This window comes from Pteropus medius, unplaced genomic scaffold (assembly GCF_902729225.1).
Source record: "Pteropus medius unplaced genomic scaffold, Ma_sr-lr_union100, whole genome shotgun sequence".
Taxonomy (NCBI): Eukaryota; Metazoa; Chordata; class Mammalia; order Chiroptera; family Pteropodidae; genus Pteropus; species Pteropus medius.
Window position 1 is genome coordinate 2967202 of NW_024352784.1, and position 19537 is coordinate 2986738.

The 19537-nt window shown below is 57.2% G+C and overlaps 2 protein-coding genes across 7 annotated transcripts in view; one reads left to right on the forward strand and one right to left on the reverse strand.

Annotated features, from left to right (window-relative positions):
- INPPL1 (inositol polyphosphate phosphatase like 1) overlaps nt 1–14691 on the forward strand; it is a 15686-nt gene extending 995 nt beyond the window's left edge. The window contains exons 2-30 of one of the 6 annotated variants that reach the window (XM_039847950.1): nt 513–913; nt 3672–3735; nt 3827–3977; nt 4204–4324; nt 4560–4700; nt 4927–5020; nt 5118–5207; nt 5375–5473; nt 5585–5735; nt 5824–5930; nt 6273–6375; nt 6462–6658; nt 6976–7093; nt 7690–7786; nt 8066–8204; nt 8319–8418; nt 8503–8591; nt 8790–8871; nt 9002–9091; nt 9630–9743; nt 9907–9995; nt 10457–10544; nt 10644–10799; nt 11045–11123; nt 11219–11359; nt 12495–13167; nt 13435–13568; nt 13893–13995; nt 14175–14691. In XM_039847950.1, the coding sequence (XP_039703884.1) occupies nt 717–913; nt 3672–3735; nt 3827–3977; nt 4204–4324; nt 4560–4700; nt 4927–5020; nt 5118–5207; nt 5375–5473; nt 5585–5735; nt 5824–5930; nt 6273–6375; nt 6462–6658; nt 6976–7093; nt 7690–7786; nt 8066–8204; nt 8319–8418; nt 8503–8591; nt 8790–8871; nt 9002–9091; nt 9630–9743; nt 9907–9995; nt 10457–10544; nt 10644–10799; nt 11045–11123; nt 11219–11359; nt 12495–13167; nt 13435–13568; nt 13893–13983 (3795 nt within the window). In that variant the 5' untranslated portion in view covers nt 513–716 and the 3' untranslated portion in view covers nt 13984–13995; nt 14175–14691. Of the gene's footprint in view, nt 1–12; nt 192–512; nt 914–3671; nt 3736–3826; nt 3988–4203; nt 4325–4559; nt 4701–4926; nt 5021–5117; nt 5208–5374; nt 5474–5584; nt 5736–5823; nt 5931–6272; nt 6376–6461; nt 6659–6975; nt 7094–7689; nt 7787–8065; nt 8205–8318; nt 8419–8502; nt 8592–8789; nt 8872–9001; nt 9092–9629; nt 9744–9906; nt 9996–10456; nt 10545–10643; nt 10800–11044; nt 11124–11218; nt 11360–12494; nt 13168–13434; nt 13569–13892 lie in introns of those variants that run through there. The other 5 variants (XM_039847949.1, XM_039847947.1, XM_039847948.1 and 2 more) reach the window with 5 other exon arrangements.
- A 360-nt stretch (nt 14692–15051) lies between these two features.
- PHOX2A (paired like homeobox 2A) lies at nt 15052–19258 on the reverse strand. Its single transcript, XM_039847956.1, has 3 exons — nt 19042–19258; nt 16700–16887; nt 15052–15794 (listed from the first exon to the last, which is right to left on the reverse strand). Exons 1-3 carry the CDS (start codon nt 19256–19258, stop codon nt 15345–15347), a joined length of 855 nt encoding a protein of 284 aa, XP_039703890.1. The 3' UTR covers nt 15052–15344.
- Between the last annotated feature and the right edge of the window lie 279 nt (nt 19259–19537).

Consider the following 19537-nt stretch of genomic DNA (forward strand, 5'->3'; position numbering starts at 1 on the left):
GGGGGTCGGGGCCGCTCGGATAATGGGGAGGGGCATGGGAAGAGGTTCATCATGGGGTCTTTCGCGGGTTTTGGGAACTCGATTCTGCAAGGCTGCAGGGGAGCTGAATGGAAAGGATTTGAAGTGGAATTAGACGTCTGTGGGAGTTGGAGGTCATATCATTGCGAGTATTGAAGGGGACTCTTTCTCGGGTGAGGGGCCCGGGTTACTGAAGTGTCCGGGTGCAGAATGGAGGGACTTGGTCTTTGGGAGGATTGGCTGGATCTCCTCGGGGTGATGATGGCGGGGCAGGATTATTGTGGGGTTTGAGTGACCAGTTACCTCTGGAGTTTGGGGGGACATAGGTCCTGTAGGAATGCGGAGAGAGGGTATGAACACCGCGGGGAAGAGGTTAGGGCAAGGGCGTTCCGGGCGGTGGGCCGAGTGGAGGAGGAGGGGGCCAGTGGCCGGTTCTGTGCTCCGTTCCTGCCCCTCCCCCGCCGCCTCTGAACAAACTTTTCTTTCTCTTCAAGTTGAGGCCGACGCTGCAGGCGGCGGCGGCTGCGCGGCGAACCAGGCGGCCTGCGCGGCGGAGCGCGGAGCCCCGATCCCGGATTTGGCCCGGCCAGCCGATCCTCAGGCCCGGGACGCGAGCCCGGCCCCAGCCTCAGCCCCCAGCGTGCCGGGGGGATGGCGCGGGGCGGTGGGCGCTGGCAGCGCTGAGCCCTGCGCGGGCCATGGCCTCGGCGTGCGGGACGCCGGCCCTGGGGGGCGCCGGGCCGGGAGGCGCGCTGGGAAGCCCAGCCCCTGTCTGGTACCACCGAGACCTGAGCCGCGCTGCCGCCGAGGAGCTGCTGGCCCGGGCAGGCCGCGATGGCAGCTTCCTGGTCCGAGACAGCGAAAGCGTGGCGGGTGCCTTCGCGCTCTGCGTCCTGTGAGTGGCGCTGGGGCTCCAGTGGGCTGGGGCACGGCCTGGGGTTCTTTGAATGTGTGGAGAGGGCTTGGGACAATGGGACGCCAGCGCCCCCCAGAGTGGGGCCTTAGCTTTATGCTGAGACTGAGGGATGCAGGGAGCACTTCCTGTTGTGTGTCAGGGCGCGGGGGTGGGGGCACTTTCTGGGGCGTTGAGGGAGAGTGCGTGCGGTCTTGCTGCCAGAGTGGCCGTAAGGGGGGTGGAAATGCAGACCCCATCAGGCACCCTTCAGGTAGAAGGAGCTGGAGGTGTGAGGATGTGCATTTGGGCGAGTTGTGTGCAGTGCTGATTATACAGAGATTGGATGTCTAAGTGGTAGGTATAGTGGGAGTTGGGGTGAAGTGGGGATCTGGTACATTAGTCCAGCTCTCAGGGATAGCTGAGGAGGCCAGACGGACTGGTGGGGTGCGTGAGAATGGCCAGCAGCTCCCTTAGGGGGCCTTGCTGTGCATCAGGACTGAGACTGGGGCTTCCCTGGCTGTGTATGGCTGGGACTAGGGGAGAGGGTGGTGTTGAGAAGAAGGAGGTGAGACTGTATGGGGCCTGGCTCCCCGCTGCCCAGGCCTGAGCTATGGGTGCTGAATGTGGGGCTAGACTTGGCATCTCTCTAAGTGGGCCTTGCCCTGTGCCTGTACCCATCAGCCAGCCATGTGTGGCGATGGTGTTGGGGTGAGTTTGTACTTTCAGTTTTGAGCTGTCCCCCACATCATGCAGTCTGACACTGGGTAGGCTCCTGTGGGTCTCAGGAGTGGGAGGTGGTGAGTGGGAAGTCACTGCTTTGTTTAGATCTAATCCTCAGCCTCATGAGCCCTCCCAAACTCCTATTTTTCTGTCCCTTTACCCTTTGTTCTCTTCACATCTTTGGGGGTATGTTGGCCTAGGCCAGTGTTTCTCAATTGGGAATGATTTTACCCCTAGGGAGACATTTGTCAATGTCTAGAGACATTTTTGGTTGTCACAACTGGGATGGTGCCACTGGCATCTGTGGATAGAAGCCAGGGATGCTGCTGAACATCCTACAACAACAGGACAATCCCTCAGAACAAGATTATGAGTCCAAAATGTCAGTAGTGCTGAGGTTGAGAAACCCTGATCTAGGCAGTGGACCTGAGGAGGAAGGGGTGCTCCAAGTCTCAGCTTATGTCCCAAGCCTGGGGCCCAGCAGGGGAGACTAAAGAGGAACAGCCTAGGCAGATGACTATCCTAGAGCCCTGCCTTTCAGTCCCCTCTGAGGCATACCCCCTAATTAGGGAGGGGAGGGAGGCAGGTGCTGGGTCAGCTGTTGAGTGGGAAGGGGACAGCTGGGGCTGTGTCTGGGTGAGGAAAGTTATTGTCCCAGGAGGGGAGAATCCTGGCTCCATTGCCAGGGGAGGAAATGGGTGGGGTATGGGTCTGTGGTAGAGGGTACTTCAGCTGACTCTGGCTACTCCTTGCATCTCAGAAACCTGTGGGTAGGTGATCAGAAAAATACTTGCTTACTTGTATACATGCCTACATGTACACGGGTAACATTCAGGGCACATTCCTGCCCCAACAGGTACAGGCAATCTGACCAGCAGGCCAGGTTGTAGGCGCTGGCCTCTGCCCTGGCTTTAAATCCTAGCTCTGCTTTTTACTTGCTTTGTGACCTTAGGCAAATCACCTTTTCTCTGTGAACCTCAGTTTTGTTCTTCTGGAGAATGGAGATAATAATATCTGCCTCAAAAGGTGAAGATTAAATGAGATCACATCTGTTGGGTGCTGAGTACCTGGCCTGTCACAGGGACATGACTCAGTTAATGGGATGCTATGATTGTTATAAACACAGGCCCACAGTCCACAAACCAACACACCCAGTCACACACAGACACCTGCAAGGTTGGCAGCCAGGAGAGTCCTCAAAGGATGCTTACTTGAGGGAATGGGATGGCTCTGCGGCCAAGGTGTAGGTCAAACAGGTGTTTGGTCTTCTCTGGAGCCAATACCTTCTGCCCAAAACACAGGGGCCCATGTGACTCCCTTGGGTAAGACTGCTCTGAGGCGTGACTGCAAAGGGAGTCTTCTAGTCCCACTGAGCGTGGCCTGCACCACCCAGGCCTGGCTCAGCTGTCACCTGCTCAGCTGTCGCTGCCATCTGTCAGCACCCCTCTTGCCCCTCCTCACTTTGGGACTCCTAGAAGCCCAGTCTCCCACAGGGGGCCCCTTGGGTCATCCCAATTTCCTGGTGTCTGGAGAAGGGGGGAGAAATTTCCAGGTTGATACCCCCATATTCCCCGGCAAAAGTGCTTCAGACACACCCAAAAGCAGAGCTAGACACCAATGTAAACACAGACAGCAGGCACACGTGTGCTAGCACATCACTCATGCATGCAAACAGCAGTTACCCAGGCTTCTAAGGACTCTTACTCTGGCGGGGGGCCCAGACTGGTACCACAGCCCAAAGGGGCTGTTTAGACAGCTGTGGAGGCCACAAAAGAGCTGCTTGTTGCTTCCTGGGCCCTGCCGTGGGTGTGGAGACTGCAGGTCTGGGTTGGGGGGTGGAGGGTTCTGCTTACTGGGGACACCAACAGGATAGATGTGGACAAGCCCCATCATTAAACCTATGCAGCCTGGGCAAATGTTTTTAGGGAAACCAAGCTGAAGGGGCTTGGGGCTGAACCTGGTGGCAGGAGTGGAGGGTACCTTAGGGCTTAGACCCCAGCCTGGGGGTGACAGATTCTGACCCTTGCTTTGCCGTCAGGTATCAGAAGCATGTGCACACATATCGAATTCTTCCTGATGGAGAAGACTTCCTGGCTGTGCAGGTAGGAGGCTGGACTCTGACCCTTGACCTTGATACCAGCTTATGGCTTGGGACAGGCTAGCTGACCCTTCTCCCAACCTTGCTGGCTGCAGACCTCGCAAGGTGTGCCTGTGCGCCGCTTCCAGACCCTGGGCGAGCTCATTGGCCTGTACGCCCAGCCCAACCAGGGCCTCGTGTGTGCCCTGCTGCTGCCTGTGGAGCGGGAGCGAGATCCGGACCCCCCAGATGACCGCGATGCCTCAGGTGCCACCCGGTGTGCAATGTGCAAATGCCTGCCCTCTCCCGTGCTCAGGCACTAGTTGCTTCTTCCTATCCTATCTTCTCAGCCTACTTCCCCTAAAGCTCACTGTCCCTAACCATGATCCCCTTACCCCCTTTCCATGGAAGTCTCTGACTGCTGTGGCATTCTCCCATTACTTCACTGAGGGCAGGAGGCCCGGAATGATGCCCCACTGACCCCTGTCCACAGATGGGGAGGATGAGAAGCCCCCACTGCCCCCGCGCTCTGGCTCCACAAGCATTTCTGTGTCCGTGGGGCCCAGCAACACCCCACCAGCTCTAGAAACCCCCACAACTCCAGCTGCTGAGAGGTAAGACCCCCAACCTACTCCATGGAGCAGGAAGTCACTTTCTCCTCTGAGAACTGTGTCCTAGTGGGGAGACCCTTTAAGCCCCAGTCCCACCCCCATCCATTTCAGCCCCAGAGACAGACACCCTGATCCATGGCACTCTGATATCACTAGTACCATCTCCTCTAGGGATGGGGTAGAGGTGCTGGGACAGGGTCAGCAGGGCCTCCACTGACTTCTTCACCCCTCCCCAAAGTGCTCCCAATGGGCTGAGCACTGTCTCGCATGAGTACCTGAAAGGCAGCTACGGGCTGGACCTGGAGGCTGTTCGGAGCGGAGCCAGCAACCTGCCCCACCTCACCCGCACTCTTGCTACCTCATGCCGGAGGCTGCACAGGTACCTGGGACATCTGACACCGAGCACCGCGCCCTTACCTCTGACCTGTACTCACCTGCTCCCCCTTGCTGCACAAATGCCCTGACCTCTGGCCTTGAACAGGGATCCAGTGGTTGCCTCCTGACTTTTCCTCTTCTGAACCCTTATATCCTTATAGTGGAGGCGAAAGCCCCGCTTCCCTGTACTTGGATTGGGGTGGGGAGTTCTGACCTGATGTCTCCCCTAGTGAGGTGGATAAGGTCCTGTCAGGCCTGGAGATCCTGTCCAAGGTGTTCGACCAGCAGAGCTCGCCCATGGTGACCCGCCTTTTGCAGCAACAGGTAGGATTGTGGGAAGACCTCTGGGGAATGGGTTCATGTTCTGGGGCTGGGTGGGCTTGGTGGCCTCAAGTACAAGCTTCATTCTTTCTCCCCATAGAACCCACCACAGACTGGGGAGCAGGAACTAGAGAGCCTGGTGCTGAAGCTATCAGTATTAAAGGACTTCCTGTCAGGCATCCAGAAGAAGGTGGCCTGACTTTTGACTTCTGACCCTTGACCCATCAGTCCCTGACCACTTGCACAGGCCTGATCTCAACCCTGAATATACAGTTTAGCATTGACCCCGGCCATGCCTTTCTGGCCCCAGCCCCCTGACCTTATCCCTTGCCCTTGCCCTGCCCTTGCCCCTTCTAGGCCCTGAAGGCCCTACAGGACATGAGTTCCACAGGACCCCCGGCTTTGCTGCAGCCGTCCACACGTAAGGCCAAGACCATCCCCGTGCAGGCCTTTGAGGTACATGAAAGGGGGGCCAGGTGGGGCCTCATTGGGCAAAAGGCAGTGGAAGTAAAAGGGATGCTGCCTGCCCTGAGGTCTTTTCAGCACCTCCTTACTCCTGGCCTGCAGGTGAAGCTAGATGTGACCCTGGGTGATCTGACCAAGATTGGGAAGTCACAGAAGTTCACGCTGAGCGTGGATGTGGAAGGTGGGCGGCTGGTGCTGCTGCGGAGACAGCGGGACTCACAGGAAGACTGGACAACCTTCACGCATGACCGCAGTGAGCCAGGGCCTTGACCTGGGAGGGTGGACAGGGTGGCCCCAGGCCTTGGAGCACAGGCCAGTGTGACCCATTCTCCATCCCCTAGTTCGCCAGCTTATTAAGTCCCAGCGTGTCCAGAACAAGCTGGGCGTTGTGTTTGAGAAGGAGAAAGACCGGACACAGCGCAAGGACTTCATCTTTGTCAGTGCCCGGGTGAGCAGCAGGTTGGGCCAGGTCACTGGGAGTTGCAGGGTTCCCCATGGGATGGGAAGAGAGGGAACGCATGATATAAGCATGTCATCCCTCCTAGCAGGGGTGGGTCTGACAGGGCAGAGAGTGTATGGGTGGAGAGTGGGTGACCTGAGGATAGATTCAAATACTCATTCAATGAACATTTATCGAGTACCTGTTACATACGTGAGTAGTGGGTATATAGTGGTGAACCAGACAGGCATGACCCTCTCCTTATGGTACCTGCTACCAGGAGGGTATCCCTGTGCAAGGGTGGGGTTCCCTGGCTGCCTACGTGCCCCTGACTGACTGCCATCTCCGCAGAAGCGGGAGGCCTTCTGCCAGCTACTGCAGCTCATGAAGAATAAGCACTCGAAGCAGGATGAGCCTGACATGATCTCCATCTTCATAGGCACCTGGAACATGGGTCAGGCCTAGGGATGGGTCTGAGGTGGGAGAGAGGAATGGCCCCAGACCAGGGGCTTGACCACTCTCTATCCCCTCCACCTCCAGGAAGTGTGCCACCTCCGAAAAATGTAACATCTTGGTTCACATCGAAGGGTCTGGGGAAGACCCTGGATGAGGTCACAGTGACCATACCCCATGACATCTATGTTTTTGGGACCCAGGAGAACTCGGTGGGCGACCGAGAGTGGCTGGACCTGCTACGCGGGGGCCTCAAAGAGCTCACAGATCTGGATTACCGCCCGGTGAGGGAAAGTGGGCGGCTGGTGCTGCTGCGGAGAGTCCCCTCTTCTCACGCACCATCCCAAACTATTGTTCTTGACCTCATGGTGACCCTGGGGAACACAGTTTGACTGGCTGTGCCTCTGGTCCTTAGGCATATCCTTGAGATCTGATCTGAATGTTTCGTGCTATAGCCCCTCAGAAAAAAGGAACAGCAGGCCTCCCTATCCTGCACCTGCCAGAACAGTCTATAGTATGGGCTAGGGGTGGTGAGGGAGGTACAGAGAATGCAGACAGTAGCCCAGCTCAGGGCAAAGGTGACTCTGCATTCTCTACCCAGATTGCCATGCAGTCACTGTGGAACATCAAGGTGGCTGTGTTGGTCAAGCCAGAGCATGAGAACCGCATCAGCCATGTCAGTACGTCGAGCGTGAAGACTGGCATTGCCAACACCCTGGGTGAGCAGAGCGGGCAGGGTCCCTCTCCACGCTTCTTGCTTCCTCTCCAGCCCAGGATCTCCCCTTTTTGGGTGGTCTCAGCTTTTCCATATATAGAACTCTTTGAACTTTGTAAAGCGTGTTCATATTCTAAATCTCTTCCAGTCCCACCTGGAAGGCAGACCAGGGTAATTACCTCCATTTCATAGATGAAAAAACTCAGGCCTAGAGTGGTTGAATGACCTGTCCAAGGTCACACAGCTAGTATGTCATAGAGCCTGGCATAGTGCCCAGCTCTATTGGTTTGTAGTCCAGTGCTTCTTCAGGGTAGATTCTTCCTAGAATCTGTAGGTCTTTGCAGCTTTACTTTTGAGATCCTCTGATCTCCAGGGGCTCTGCTCACATATGCACACAGACTCAGGCCATCCAGATGGACTGCATATGCCCCATATGGACCCCCAGGGAAGGTGTGGGTGTGTGTTCAGGGGACTGCCTGCCTCTTAGCACCTGGGAGTGAGGGTGGGAGGATCTTCCCACCGTTGCTTCAAGGCGCAGAGGGGAGAGCTGGGAGCCCCCTCGAAGGTGACTCGGGTCTTCCTCTTTTGTTGCTCTGACAGGAAATAAGGGGGCCGTGGGTGTCTCCTTCATGTTCAATGGCACTTCATTTGGCTTTGTGAATTGCCACCTCACTTCAGGAAATGAGAAGACCGCCCGGTGAGGGGGTGCTTTCCCAAATAATCTCTTTACTCTCATTCTCTGTTTGCCTGAGACCTGTTCCCTCTCCCATATTCCAGTCCATGACCCACCTATACATCCTTGTCCCCAGAGACCCCCGTCTGCCTTATCCGAAGTCAAGACCCCTCTGCCTTTCCCTGACCTTTCTCTGCCCACAAGGACCCTGATCCCCACCCCATTGCTGACCCCAGACACTTCTTACCTTTCCACCTATCCCTGAGTCCTGACCCTGGGGACCTCCCCCTATCCCCATTGTAGACGGAACCAGAACTACCTGGACATCCTGCGGCTGCTCTCTCTGGGCGACCGACAGCTCAGTGCCTTTGACATCTCTCTGCGTTTCACTCACCTCTTCTGGTTCGGGGACCTCAACTACCGTCTGGACATGGATATCCAAGTGCGAACAGGGCCTGGCAGGTGGCTGGCAGGGTGGCTGGGCTGGGGGTCAGAGGCTCTTACCTCTGGGTCTGGCTCAGAGAGAAAGTCTCCAGCCTTTCTGTCCCTACCCCAGGAGATCCTGAATTACATCAGCAGGAAGGAGTTTGAGCCCCTGCTCAGGGTGGACCAGCTCAACTTGGAGCGGGAAAAGCACAAGGTCTTCCTTAGATTCAGTGAGTGTGGGCCCAGGAGGAGGTCTCTGAGGGCCAGAGGTCTGTGGTATCCCTGAGCCCTGACCTGTCCCCTGCCTTCCTTAGGTGAGGAGGAGATCTCCTTCCCACCCACCTACCGCTATGAGCGGGGTTCCCGGGACACATATGCCTGGCACAAGCAGAAGCCAACTGGGGTGAGTGAGAACAGGGTGGGCCTTGGAAGACATCTCTAGGACTGCAGTGAATTAAGAATGTGTGTGGTTTCAAGGCTGTGGGCCTCTGCAGTTAGCACTCTAGCACCTATGGCCCTTATCAGCTCTGGGAGGTTGGGGGGTCTGATGACAAGCAACCCTAGCTGTTGGCCCTGACCGTGCTGCCATTCCCTGTCCCAGGTCAGGACCAATGTGCCTTCATGGTGTGACCGGATTCTCTGGAAATCCTACCCTGAGACACACATCATCTGCAATTCCTATGGTCAGAGCCTTCCTGACAGGGTGATGGGTGATCCTGGGTGGTGACTGTCCTGACTCTGCCCTACTTTGGGAAGTGGGAGCAGAGGGTAAAGAGCTTTTCCCTGAGCCTCCATTCTTATCCCCCTCCCAAGGTTGCACTGATGACATCGTCACCAGTGACCACTCTCCCGTGTTTGGGACATTTGAGGTTGGGGTTACCTCTCAGTTTATCTCCAAGAAAGGTGACTACTCTGGATATGCTTGTGGGTATGGCACACATCTGGGTGGGCACAGGCAGAAGCCTGGGTTGTACACTGGTTTGAGTGTATATGTCTATGTGTGTGTACTTATACATGCAAGAATGTTTCTGAATATGATATGTGAGGGTATTTGTGTGCCTGAGTCATTGTCAGAGGTCCATGCCCATGAGTATGTGTGTATATGAGTGAATGGAAACATATATGTGTCTGTGTGTGCCTGGGGCCACATGTATGCCCCTGAGTGCCTGGTGGTATGGTGGATTATTAGTGGGCAATCCCTGAGGCATTCTGGTGCCCCATCCCCTCTTAAATGTCCCCTTATCCTTGGGTAGTCTGTCTGCATTGATCCAGGGTCTGGGCTTTAGGGTCTCTCTATTGGTTTCTTGGAACTGGGGAGGCCCCTCCTGGCCTTTCTTCCTGCTCTGCCCCTGATTTCCTGTCCTCGGGCTCACTTTCTCTGTCTTGTTTCTCCTGTCACCCTCTCAGAGTTCTTGTCTGCCTTCCTCCCTCTGCCCCTCAGGGCTTTCAAAGACTTCAGACCAGGCCTACATTGAGTTTGAGAGCATCGAGGCCATTGTGAAGACAGCCAGCCGCACTAAGTTCTTCATTGAGTTCTACTCCACCTGCCTGGAGGGTCAGAGGAGGCCCAGGGCTGGAGTGGGCCGAGGGGGATGGGGGGTGCCAGCTGCCCAAGGAGGATGGGGGCCCAAGCTGCTTAGAGCAGTCAGCCCCCTAGTTAGGGGGAAGGGTAGCTGGGAGGTGGCATTCAGTTGGGTGTCCCCTACCCCCCTCCCCAGAGTACAAGAAGAGCTTTGAGAATGATGCCCAGAGCAGTGACAACATCAACTTCCTCAAAGTGCAATGGTCCTCGCGCCAACTGCCCACGGTGAGGCTGCATGCAGGGCCTGGGTTTGTGGCGGGAGCACAGAGAGAGGTGCAGCAGAGTGAATTCAGGGAGGGCAGGCAGAGCCAGCAGAGTGCACACATATCTATGCATGTGGTGGGATAGGGGATGGGTGTGAGTGAGGATGAAGGCATTTGGTTTTTTGGGGGGATGTGGGACCAAGTTAGAGTACGTTCATTCATTCAATAAATACTTCTTGAGCTTTTGCTAAATGTGGGGTCCTGTGTTGGCCATTGAGGATGCAGAAAATGAGTAAAATGCTGTTAAGTGCTTTGAAAGGCCTGTGTAGGGCTGTGTCTTCTACATTAAGGATTTGAGATCTTTCCTTAAGAGTTGAATGGGAGTGAGCATGCGCAATCCTGAGGGAAGGAGTGATTGGTGTCAGGGTCAGGAGGGCGTGGTTTGTGGGGCTTCATTCCTCTCTGGGCCTCTCCGCTCCCCAGCTCAAGCCAATTCTTGCTGACATTGAGTACCTGCAGGACCAGCACCTCCTGCTCACAGTCAAGTCCATGGATGGCTACGAATCCTATGGTGAGGGGTGAGGGGTGAGGGGTACCGAGGGGCATAGGAAGCCATGCAGGGGCCTAGAGAGGTTTGGCAATCTGCCGGTCTGCCCCATCTGCCCTTCAGGGGAGTGCGTTGTGGCGCTCAAGTCTATGATTGGCAGCACAGCCCAGCAGTTCCTGACCTTTCTATCTCACCGTGGCGAAGAGACAGGCAACATCCGTGGCTCCATGAAGGTGCGGGTGCCCACAGAGCGCGTGGGCACCCGTGAGCGACTCTACGGTGGGGGCTCCATTGGGAGGGGTGTGGGGCATGAGATGGGGTGATACAAGTTGGACTAGAGGGGAAGACCAGGGGCGTGGGGAGGACATGTTGAATCTCTAGAATACAGTTGTTTGGAAGTTCTGCATCCATCGCCGGGAGTGGGCCTGCCCTGAGGAGTAGCTGGGAAGGGCCTGGAAGATCAGTGAGTGTCTGGGATCTAGGACTCTAGGTCCCCCCTGAGTCTCTTTTCCTTCTTCCCTCAGAGTGGATCAGCATTGATAAGGATGAGGCAGGAGCAAAGAGCAAAGCTCCCTCTGTGTCACGAGGCAGCCAGGAGCCCAGGTGAGTTGGGGCCATGTTGGGTGTCATGAGAAGGGGTGCCTGGGGACTTTTGGTCAGCCCCTATTCACCTTTCCTGCTCTGTGCATTCCTGGCAGGTCAGGGAGCCGTAAGCCAGCCTCCGCAGAGGCCTCCTGTCCTCTGTCCAAGTTATTTGAAGAACCAGAGAAACCACCACCAACTGGGAGACCTCCAGCCCCACCTCGAGTTGTTCCCCGAGAGGAGCCCTTGACCCCCAGGTGAGAGAAGAACCTGTCATCCCCCTACTTTATCCATGGCTCTCAGGGCCAGCGTGGTTCTCAGGGCCAGCTTGGGGATCGTCTGCTACTTGCATGCTCTGCCCCCCATAGGTGCTGGGGCCTTACACCCATGGCCACTCTGGCTAGTCAGGCCTCCCTTAAGTGTGGCTCTGTTAGTCAAAGGGAACACAGTCAGCCTTTCCTCTCAATTCTGCCTTAAAAAGTGGAATTAGAAAGTGTTTCTGCAACAGTTCCCTCCGTGTAAACAGACTTAGCTTGAGTCTTTGGGCAGAGCAGGCGCAAGGCTCAGGTCCAGGTTTCGCTCGGTGTGTTCTGTGGAGCACTACCTTATAAGATGCCCCCCCCTGGAAATGGGTTTGTGGTCAGATGAGTTGGGGAAATGGTTCTTGCTAGATTTGTTTCTTAGATATTCCCAGTGCATATTAGCATGAGCAAAAGCTCTGAGCATGTGGACAGGAAGGAAATCCTTTTTCAACTCTGTTGAATATAGTTTCCCAAACTTAATGGGCCAGGAAACTTCTTTTCCACATAATAACTATTAATATCCTGGGGAACTAGTATTCTGTGGATCATACTTTGGTAAAGTAAGGCTTGCTTTCTAATTATATCAAATCGTTGCTTGACTTTAAATAGAAACTCCTAGGTCCAGTTTGGTGCTTTATTCACTCTTCTTCAGCTGTTATCAATCACCTTGGTTTTAATCTCCAGGCTTGTGTAAAACTAATCTGAATTCCTGAGTTAGTATTCCTCAGTAGACTGGCCCATCAGATGCCTCCGGAGGCTTTCCAAATCTCCAGCTTGGACTGGTCACTTTCATTAAAGGCCTTTATTGCCCTGCCTTCTCACACCTGTTTTTACTCCTTTACGCTCAGGTTTCAGTTACGAAGTCATAAAAGATCTTAGAATCTCAGCAAGGGAGGCAAGGAAGTTTAGGTGTTATCCATTTAACTCCCCTGAGGACACCAAGGGCCAGAGAGAGAGAGCGATATGCTCAAGGTCATGTGAGACTGGGACCTATCTCTTCTAACTCCCAGTCCGGCTTTCCTTCCACTGCCCCTACTACCTTCACTTTGAGTTTCTGGGTCCTGACTTAGTTATCCTGCTTCTAACCCAGGTTGAAGCCTGAAGGGTCTCCAGAGGCGGATGGAGTGGCAGCCCCCCCACCCAAGAACAGCTTCAATAACCCTGCCTACTACGTCCTTGAAGGGGTCCCACACCAGCTGCTGCCCCCAGAGCCACCCTCGCCTGCCAGGGCCCCTGTCCCACCTGCCACCAAGAACAAGGTGGCCATCACAGTGCCTGCTCCACAGCTTGGGCGCCACCGGCCGCCCCGTGTAGGAGAAGGGAGCTCATCAGATGAAGAGTCTGGAGGCACATTGCCCCCTCCAGACTTTCCACCCCCACCACTGCCGGACTCGGCCATCTTCTTGCCCCCAAGCCTGGATCCTTTGCCAGGGCCAGCGGTCCGAGGTCGTAGTGGGGGTGAGGCCCGTGGCCCACCGCCTCCCAAGGCCCATCCAAGACCTCCACTGCCCCCAGGCCCCTCACCTACCAGTGCTTTCCTGGGGGAGGTAGCCAGTGGGGATGATCGCTCCTGCTCAGTGCTGCAGATGGCCAAGACACTGAGTGAGGTGGACTATGCTCCTGCTGGGCCTGGCCACTCAGTGCTCCTGCCAGGCCCACTGGAGTTGCAGCCACCCCGAGGGCTGCCCTCAGACTATGGCCGGCCTCTCAGCTTCCCTCCACCTCGCATCCGAGAGAGCATCCAGGAGGACCTGGCAGAGGAGGTATGTGGACCAGAGGTGGCTGGCTGTGTGTACCTGAGGTATGTGCTTGCCTATGGACTGTGGTATCTTTTTACTCTACCATTCAGTACTCTGTGGTGGCCCCTCTACCCTGAGCAGGGTACTAGGGAGTAGGGGAACACATGAATTAGGCCCAGTCCTTGCCTCCCTCCCTCACAACCAAGAGCAGAAGGTAGAATATGGCCGTCTTTTGGTATTTCTGTGGGTGGGCACCCTCAGTGCTCCCCCTGACATGCCCTATTCCTTCAGGCTCCATGTCCACAGAGCGGGCGTGCTGGCGGGCTGGGTGAGGCAGGCATGGGTGCCTGGCTGCGGGCCATCGGCTTGGAGCGCTACGAGGAGGGTCTGGTGCACAATGGCTGGGACGACCTGGAGTTTCTCAGGTGGGGGTGGGACTGGAGGTGGGTGGGGTGGATCTGCCCCCAGGGCTAGAGCTAGGAGCCCTCTGGACCAGAGGTCCCCAACCCCCAGGTCACCAGTGGGTAGTGGTCCTTGGCCTGTTAGGAACCCAGCTGCATAGCAGGAGGTGAGTGAGAGAAGCTTCTATATTTGCAGCTGCTCCCCAGCACTAGCATCACCGCCTCAGCTCCACCTCAGATCGTCAGGCATTAGATTCTCATAGGAGCACCGGTCCCTGGTGCCAGAAAGGTTGGGGACCACTGCTCTGGACCACCTTGCCCACCTCCCAGCTTCTGTTATCCTTACAGTGACATCACCGAGGAGGACCTGGAGGAGGCTGGGGTGCAAGACCCGGCTCACAAGCGCCTCCTTCTGGACACCTTGCAGCTCAGCAAGTGATAGCGTGGCAAGGTGAAGCTGCTAACTCAGTGCTCCTCCGTGACCCCAGGAAGACCTAGTCATGGCCCCGGAGTTGAAAAGTTATGGGGGGCAGGGCAGTACCTCTCTTCGTATTTATTGGGGATCTGCGTTCCCTACTGCCCAGTTATTTGTAATGCCCTAATTAGGACATCCTGCCCCTCGCCTTTTAGACCTGGGCACCAGCGATCAGTTGCCATGGTTACCGAGGACCTCAGTTATTCTGGTGCTGTCCTCCCTATCTGGACTCCTCTTCCCAGCCCCATGGGTGCCCGAGGGGTCCATTTGGGTACGTCTGGGCCCCCACTTTCATTTTTGGTTCCTCTGGCCTTGAACTACAGCCAGAGGGGCTCAGCTTTCCCCAACCCTCACTTTGGGGTGTCCACCCGGAAATGAAGGAACAGCCCGAGAACCAGGCTGGGTTTATTTAAGTTTTTCTGTGTGGGTTTAAGGAGGGCGGGCACTTTAATATTATTGGGGTCGATTGGGGGTGGAGGGAGGATCTCTTCCATAAAGTGCCAGTTTGCTTAGTTCTTGCCGTCTCCTGGTCTATGTGGGGATATGTGGCAGTCGCTGGTCCTCTGGTCGCAAGGAGGACCAGGCCCTTGCAGACAGCCTATTTCCATCTTAGGTACTCAGAGGGGTGGCCAATATGATGTCTTCAATAAATTAAGTTTTATTTGGATTGAGTGAAACTCACCTCAATAAATTACAAGTTTTAGAAAGGAAAAGAACAAAAAACAAATCAAGAGGAAACCCCTCTGTCCCATTGCCCCTCCATTCTCTAAAGGCTACCCTCTGTGCCAGACCAGCTGCAGAAGGGAGGAAATGCATGAGGGACAAACTGGCAGTGGGACACTTCAGGCTGCTGATTATCCCGCAGCCACTGGCCTTTCCATGGGTGGGATCAGTGTGGGTAGGCTCCGAGGGGCGGGGCAGCAGACTGGCCACCAAGGTGAGGAAATGACCCAGCCTACTGCACGGCGAGGGGAAGGGGCCGGCTGTTCCTCCATGAGGACCCTCACGTTGGAGCACTGTTAGGGTCGGGCGTTTTTGATCCTGGTTCCAAAGAAAGCCAAGCTAGAAGGGGCTCCGGGCTCTCCTGGGAGGGGCGTCCCAGTGAAAAGTACTCTGCTCTGCCAGGTGGGGGGTGGGTGAAAACGAGAGTGGCCCCAACTTGGTCTCCAAAGCTGGGGAGGGTGCACCTAGGGGTCAGACACGGTGGGAGGTGGGGACGGATGGGGACTTCCAGGCAGGCGTCCGGGATGAGGAGGGACTCTGTCAGGTCCTGGAGGGGCAAGGACGTTTCTGGGGGCAGGCCCGGAGTCTCCAGAGTCCGGCGGCTAGAAGAGATTGGTCTTCAGGGCGGGTCCGGGCTTCCGGTGAAAAGAGGACAGAACCCCCGAGAAGGGCCCGGGCCCGGGCTCTGCTGGCTGCCAGGCCTTAAGCAGCTCTGCTGCGCCCGCGCCAGGCCCGCCGCCCCCACCGCCCGCCACGCCGGCCCACAATGGGCCCTTGAGCGGTTGCGGCCCCGGGCCAGGACCCGGCCCGGAACCCAGGGCGGCAGGCAGCGGGCTGGAGCTCAGGCGTGGGCTGGCCAGACCCGGTGCGGGCGGCGGTGGCAGCGACGCAGTGCTGTCGGGCGTTGGGCTGCACGTGGACTCCTTGGAGTCGTCGTCCTCGGACGAGCAGCGCGCCTCGCCCTTTTTGGAGCCCGCCGCGCCCGCCGCACCCTTGGCGCTAGCTGCGCGCTCCTGTTTGCGGAACTTGGCCCGGCGGTTCTGGAACCAGACCTGCGGGCACAGGTGCCAGTCAGCCCCGGACCTCAGGCGCCGGTGAGACCTCGGTCTGGAAGGGGCCGGATTAAAATGATCACCAGCCTTCCGAGCGTGGCCCCTCGGCCCTCCACCACTCAGCTCGTTGCCCTCCTCTTCACTCCCCCTCCACTTGCCCCGTTCTCCAGGTCCCTAGAGTCTTCCCCTTGGGATCTGCTCACACGCGGACCCTGCTGGAGAGGATTCCGCCATCGCTCTCATCACCCATGGCCCTGGCCCCCAATTTCCTCCTACAAGAAATTCTAAGAATACCAGCCTGAGTGTCTCACAGAGGTGTACAGCAGTTTAGGGCACGAGGAGAAACCTTTTGTCCAGGATCTCCAGTAAAGGCGGGCAAACTGGATATTTGTACTCGGATTTGTAAGGTAGACAACAGAGTCTACCCTGGCCCGGCTCTCCGCCCTGTGCCTGCTCCAAGCCGGGGCTCTCCAGGCTGACGGGCGTCACAGCTGCAGAGCTTGGGTAGGGACCTGGAGGCACTGACCCGCTTTCCCCAACTCCTCCGCCTTGGTGGGACCTGAGGTCGCCTGGAGCACCCCCTTTACCCACTCATCCTCCGTCTTAGCTTCTCCAGCACCACTCTGCCCTACCAGGGTAAGTGAAGGGAAAATCGTAGGGCTCACTTCTCCTGAGGGCCTCAGGTCTGCCAAGTCCTGGCCCTGCTACCTCCCCAGACATTCCATCTCCTCCTGCGCAACCATCCCTGGCCTGCGCCCTGGCCGGCGCCCTGGCCCCTACCCCTACCTAGCTCTCCTACAGGCTGCACCTGCCTGCCGCCAAGTGAGATCTCCCTCCTGTTGGGCACTAACCTTCCTTGCCTTTCGCGTGTACACTCTCATACACACACGCGCGCATACACACACCTGCACACGAGCCTCGGTGAGGTCGATCTTGAGCGCCAGCTCTTCTCGCGTGTAAATGTCAGGGTAGTGGGTCTCGGCGAAGACGCGCTCCAGCTCCTTGAGCTGCGCGCTCGTGAACGTTGTGCGGATGCGCCGCTGCTTGCGCTTCTCGTGCAGGCCCGACGGCTCCGGGAAGAACTTGTAGGGCACTACGGGTGTGCATGGGAGGGGGAGCAACGAGGGTGGGGTCGTGAGGGATCGCGCTCAGCCCGCTGTGTCCTGCCCCTGAGGGGGTCGCTCAGCGTCCCCCGCCCCTGGCCTAGACCCTCAGCTCCGTCCTCTCAGTCTCGCATTCAGCGTTCTCTTTTTCGTTCGCTAGAGCCGGCGGGGGTGAAGGTGGACAGGGCGCAGGAAGACCCAAAAGCAGCAGCGAAGGAACCAAAATCTGATCTTCTTGTCAAGGCCGCTGACCGGTTGTTGGCTCTCTCGGTGTCCCCTCCGCCTCCCGCAGTCCACCCGCCCCTCCGGCCCTCATCAGCGTGTCTCTCCCTCAGTCAGTCTGCTCGCTTGACTTCAGGTCCTGCAGAGTCCACCCTAGCCTTGCCTGGCTGTCATGTCTCATCAGCAAGCAGCCCAGCACCTCTGCTAAACGATTGAGACCTCCTAGACCCCTTTCTCCCGACCTCGCTCTGATTCATTAATCTCCGCCACGGGCTTCAGGGGTACTGATCTGCCCCACCCCATCTCGCTGATTCTTTTCTTCCTCTCAGGCCTCGTTTCCTCAGCCCCATCTCACATCCCATTCTCCTCCAGGTGTCCCCTTCTCTTCATCATCTCTCTTTATCCCTGTCTCGCTTCAACTTTCTCCTTATTTGTGCCCATTGGGAAGGGTCCTTATTTCTCCCGACCCAGGTTCCTCTGTCTTATCTTTCCCCTTCTTTCTCCCAGGCACCCCTCTGGGTGTTTCAACTCCCCTGAACCTGGCTCCACCCCTTCCTGTCATTCTCTTCCCTTCCATCTTCATCTACCCCTTCCCAGTTCCCACTGCCCCACAGAGAGTGTTTCTGACACTAACTCCCCATCCCTCTCTCCAAACCCTATTTAGGTCTCCATATTTTCCAGGGGTCCCCAATATCCTTCATCTTTGTTCTATCTCTCTAGTTCTCTATCTCTCCCAATCTTTGTCGCCAACACCCCATTCTTATCCCCATCTTCCTCACTGTTTTCAATCTTCCTTGGTCCCCATCTCCCATACTTCTGTTTCCATCACCTGATTCTTATCTCCATCTCCCCAAACCTGAGTCCCCATTTCTCCCAGAGTCCCCAATAGTCCTATCTCTGCTCACCTCTCTCTGTACCTGTCCCTATTTCCCCATCTCATAACTCCATCTCTCTGGGGCCCATCTCCCTATTTCCTTTCTCCAGCTCCCCAATCCCCATTCGCATCGGGTCCAATGTCTCCATCCCTGTTCCAGTTTCTGGCTCCACCTCTCTGGTTCTCATGTCTCCAGATCCAGGTCTTTAACTCACCATCCCTCCCCACCCCCGGCCCCAGGCCCCAATCTTCTACTTGGGTTCCCCTGGTCTTCCCAGGAAGGAACAAGATAAGGAGATTGGGTGGGGCAGCCTGGACTCCAGTCAGAATGACAGGGATGGCTGAGAGGCTCCATGAGGCTGAGAGTTTAGCCGGGGACTTGGATCAAGGGGCTTGGGTGTCCTAGGGGCTGCTTCTGGGTTCTGCAGGACTCCAGCTGGTAGAGTCTCCAGGGGGCTAGGGAAATGAAAATGGCTTAATGACCTTGGCACCTTTTTCTTCGGGTCATTGAACAGGTTTCAGTGGTGCAAGGGGGTTTGGGCACAGGTGGGACGGGCAAAACTGGGCACAGGGGAACCTGATATTTCTGGGGCTCTAAGAAGGTTTCCATATGGGAAGCTCAGCTGCTGTAGGGGTCTTTGCTGGGGGTTGAGCATGAAGTGGGTGGGGATGATAAGGATGAGGGTCTGTTTAAACTGAGCCGGAAGCGGCTTCCAAGGGGATGGATGATCAGTCTTTCAGGTGAGGAGGAGAGGGCCTGGCGAGGGGCCTGGGCTTGGAGCGGCGATCTGTTTCCTTGACCCGAAGAGCGTGGGATAAGAATGTGGCAGCAAAAGAGGAACGGGAAGAATGAGAGGGTGGGACTCAACTCTACCTAGGGTCACCCCGTCTTACAAAGGGAACTGGGGGTCCTGCGGGACACTGGGGGGTCTGGCCAGGCTAGGGATGGTGGCAGCTGTTGGGGACAGTCGCGGTCACTTGCCGACTAGGGAAGCGGATGGAGGTTCCTCAGGATTTGGAGAGAGGATTGGGACGGGGCTGGGCTCACCTGCCGAGTAGGGCGCGGGCTGGTGGTCGCGTAGAGCGCCAAGCGCGCAGTTGGAGGAGCCGAGCGCCGGGCAGGGCGGCCCGGCCGCGGGGAAGGCGGGCCGCAGGGGGCTGTATTGGAAGCCGCCGGGCTGGCTGCAGGCGCCGAAGTCGCCGTAGGCGGACGCCTCCATGGCCGCCACGCACGAGTCGTACGAATTGAGGTAGGAGTAGTCCATCGGCCCGGGAGGCGAGGGCGGGGGCCTGGCCGGGCCGGGTCGGGGTTGAGGTGCCGGGCTGGGTGCGGGTCGGAATGGGGGTTCGAGCGCCAGGCACCGAGGACCCAAGGCTGGCTCTGAGCGCCCGCAAGTCCGCCCGCCCCGTCGTGGCCGCGCTCCGCCCGGGTGCGACGCAAGAGCAGCTTGGCTCGGCCCGCGCGCCTTTTAACGCGCAGGACCCCGTGGAGGGGGTGGGGCGGGGCGAGCTCCTCGAGGCGGGGCCTGAGCAGCCCCAGACCC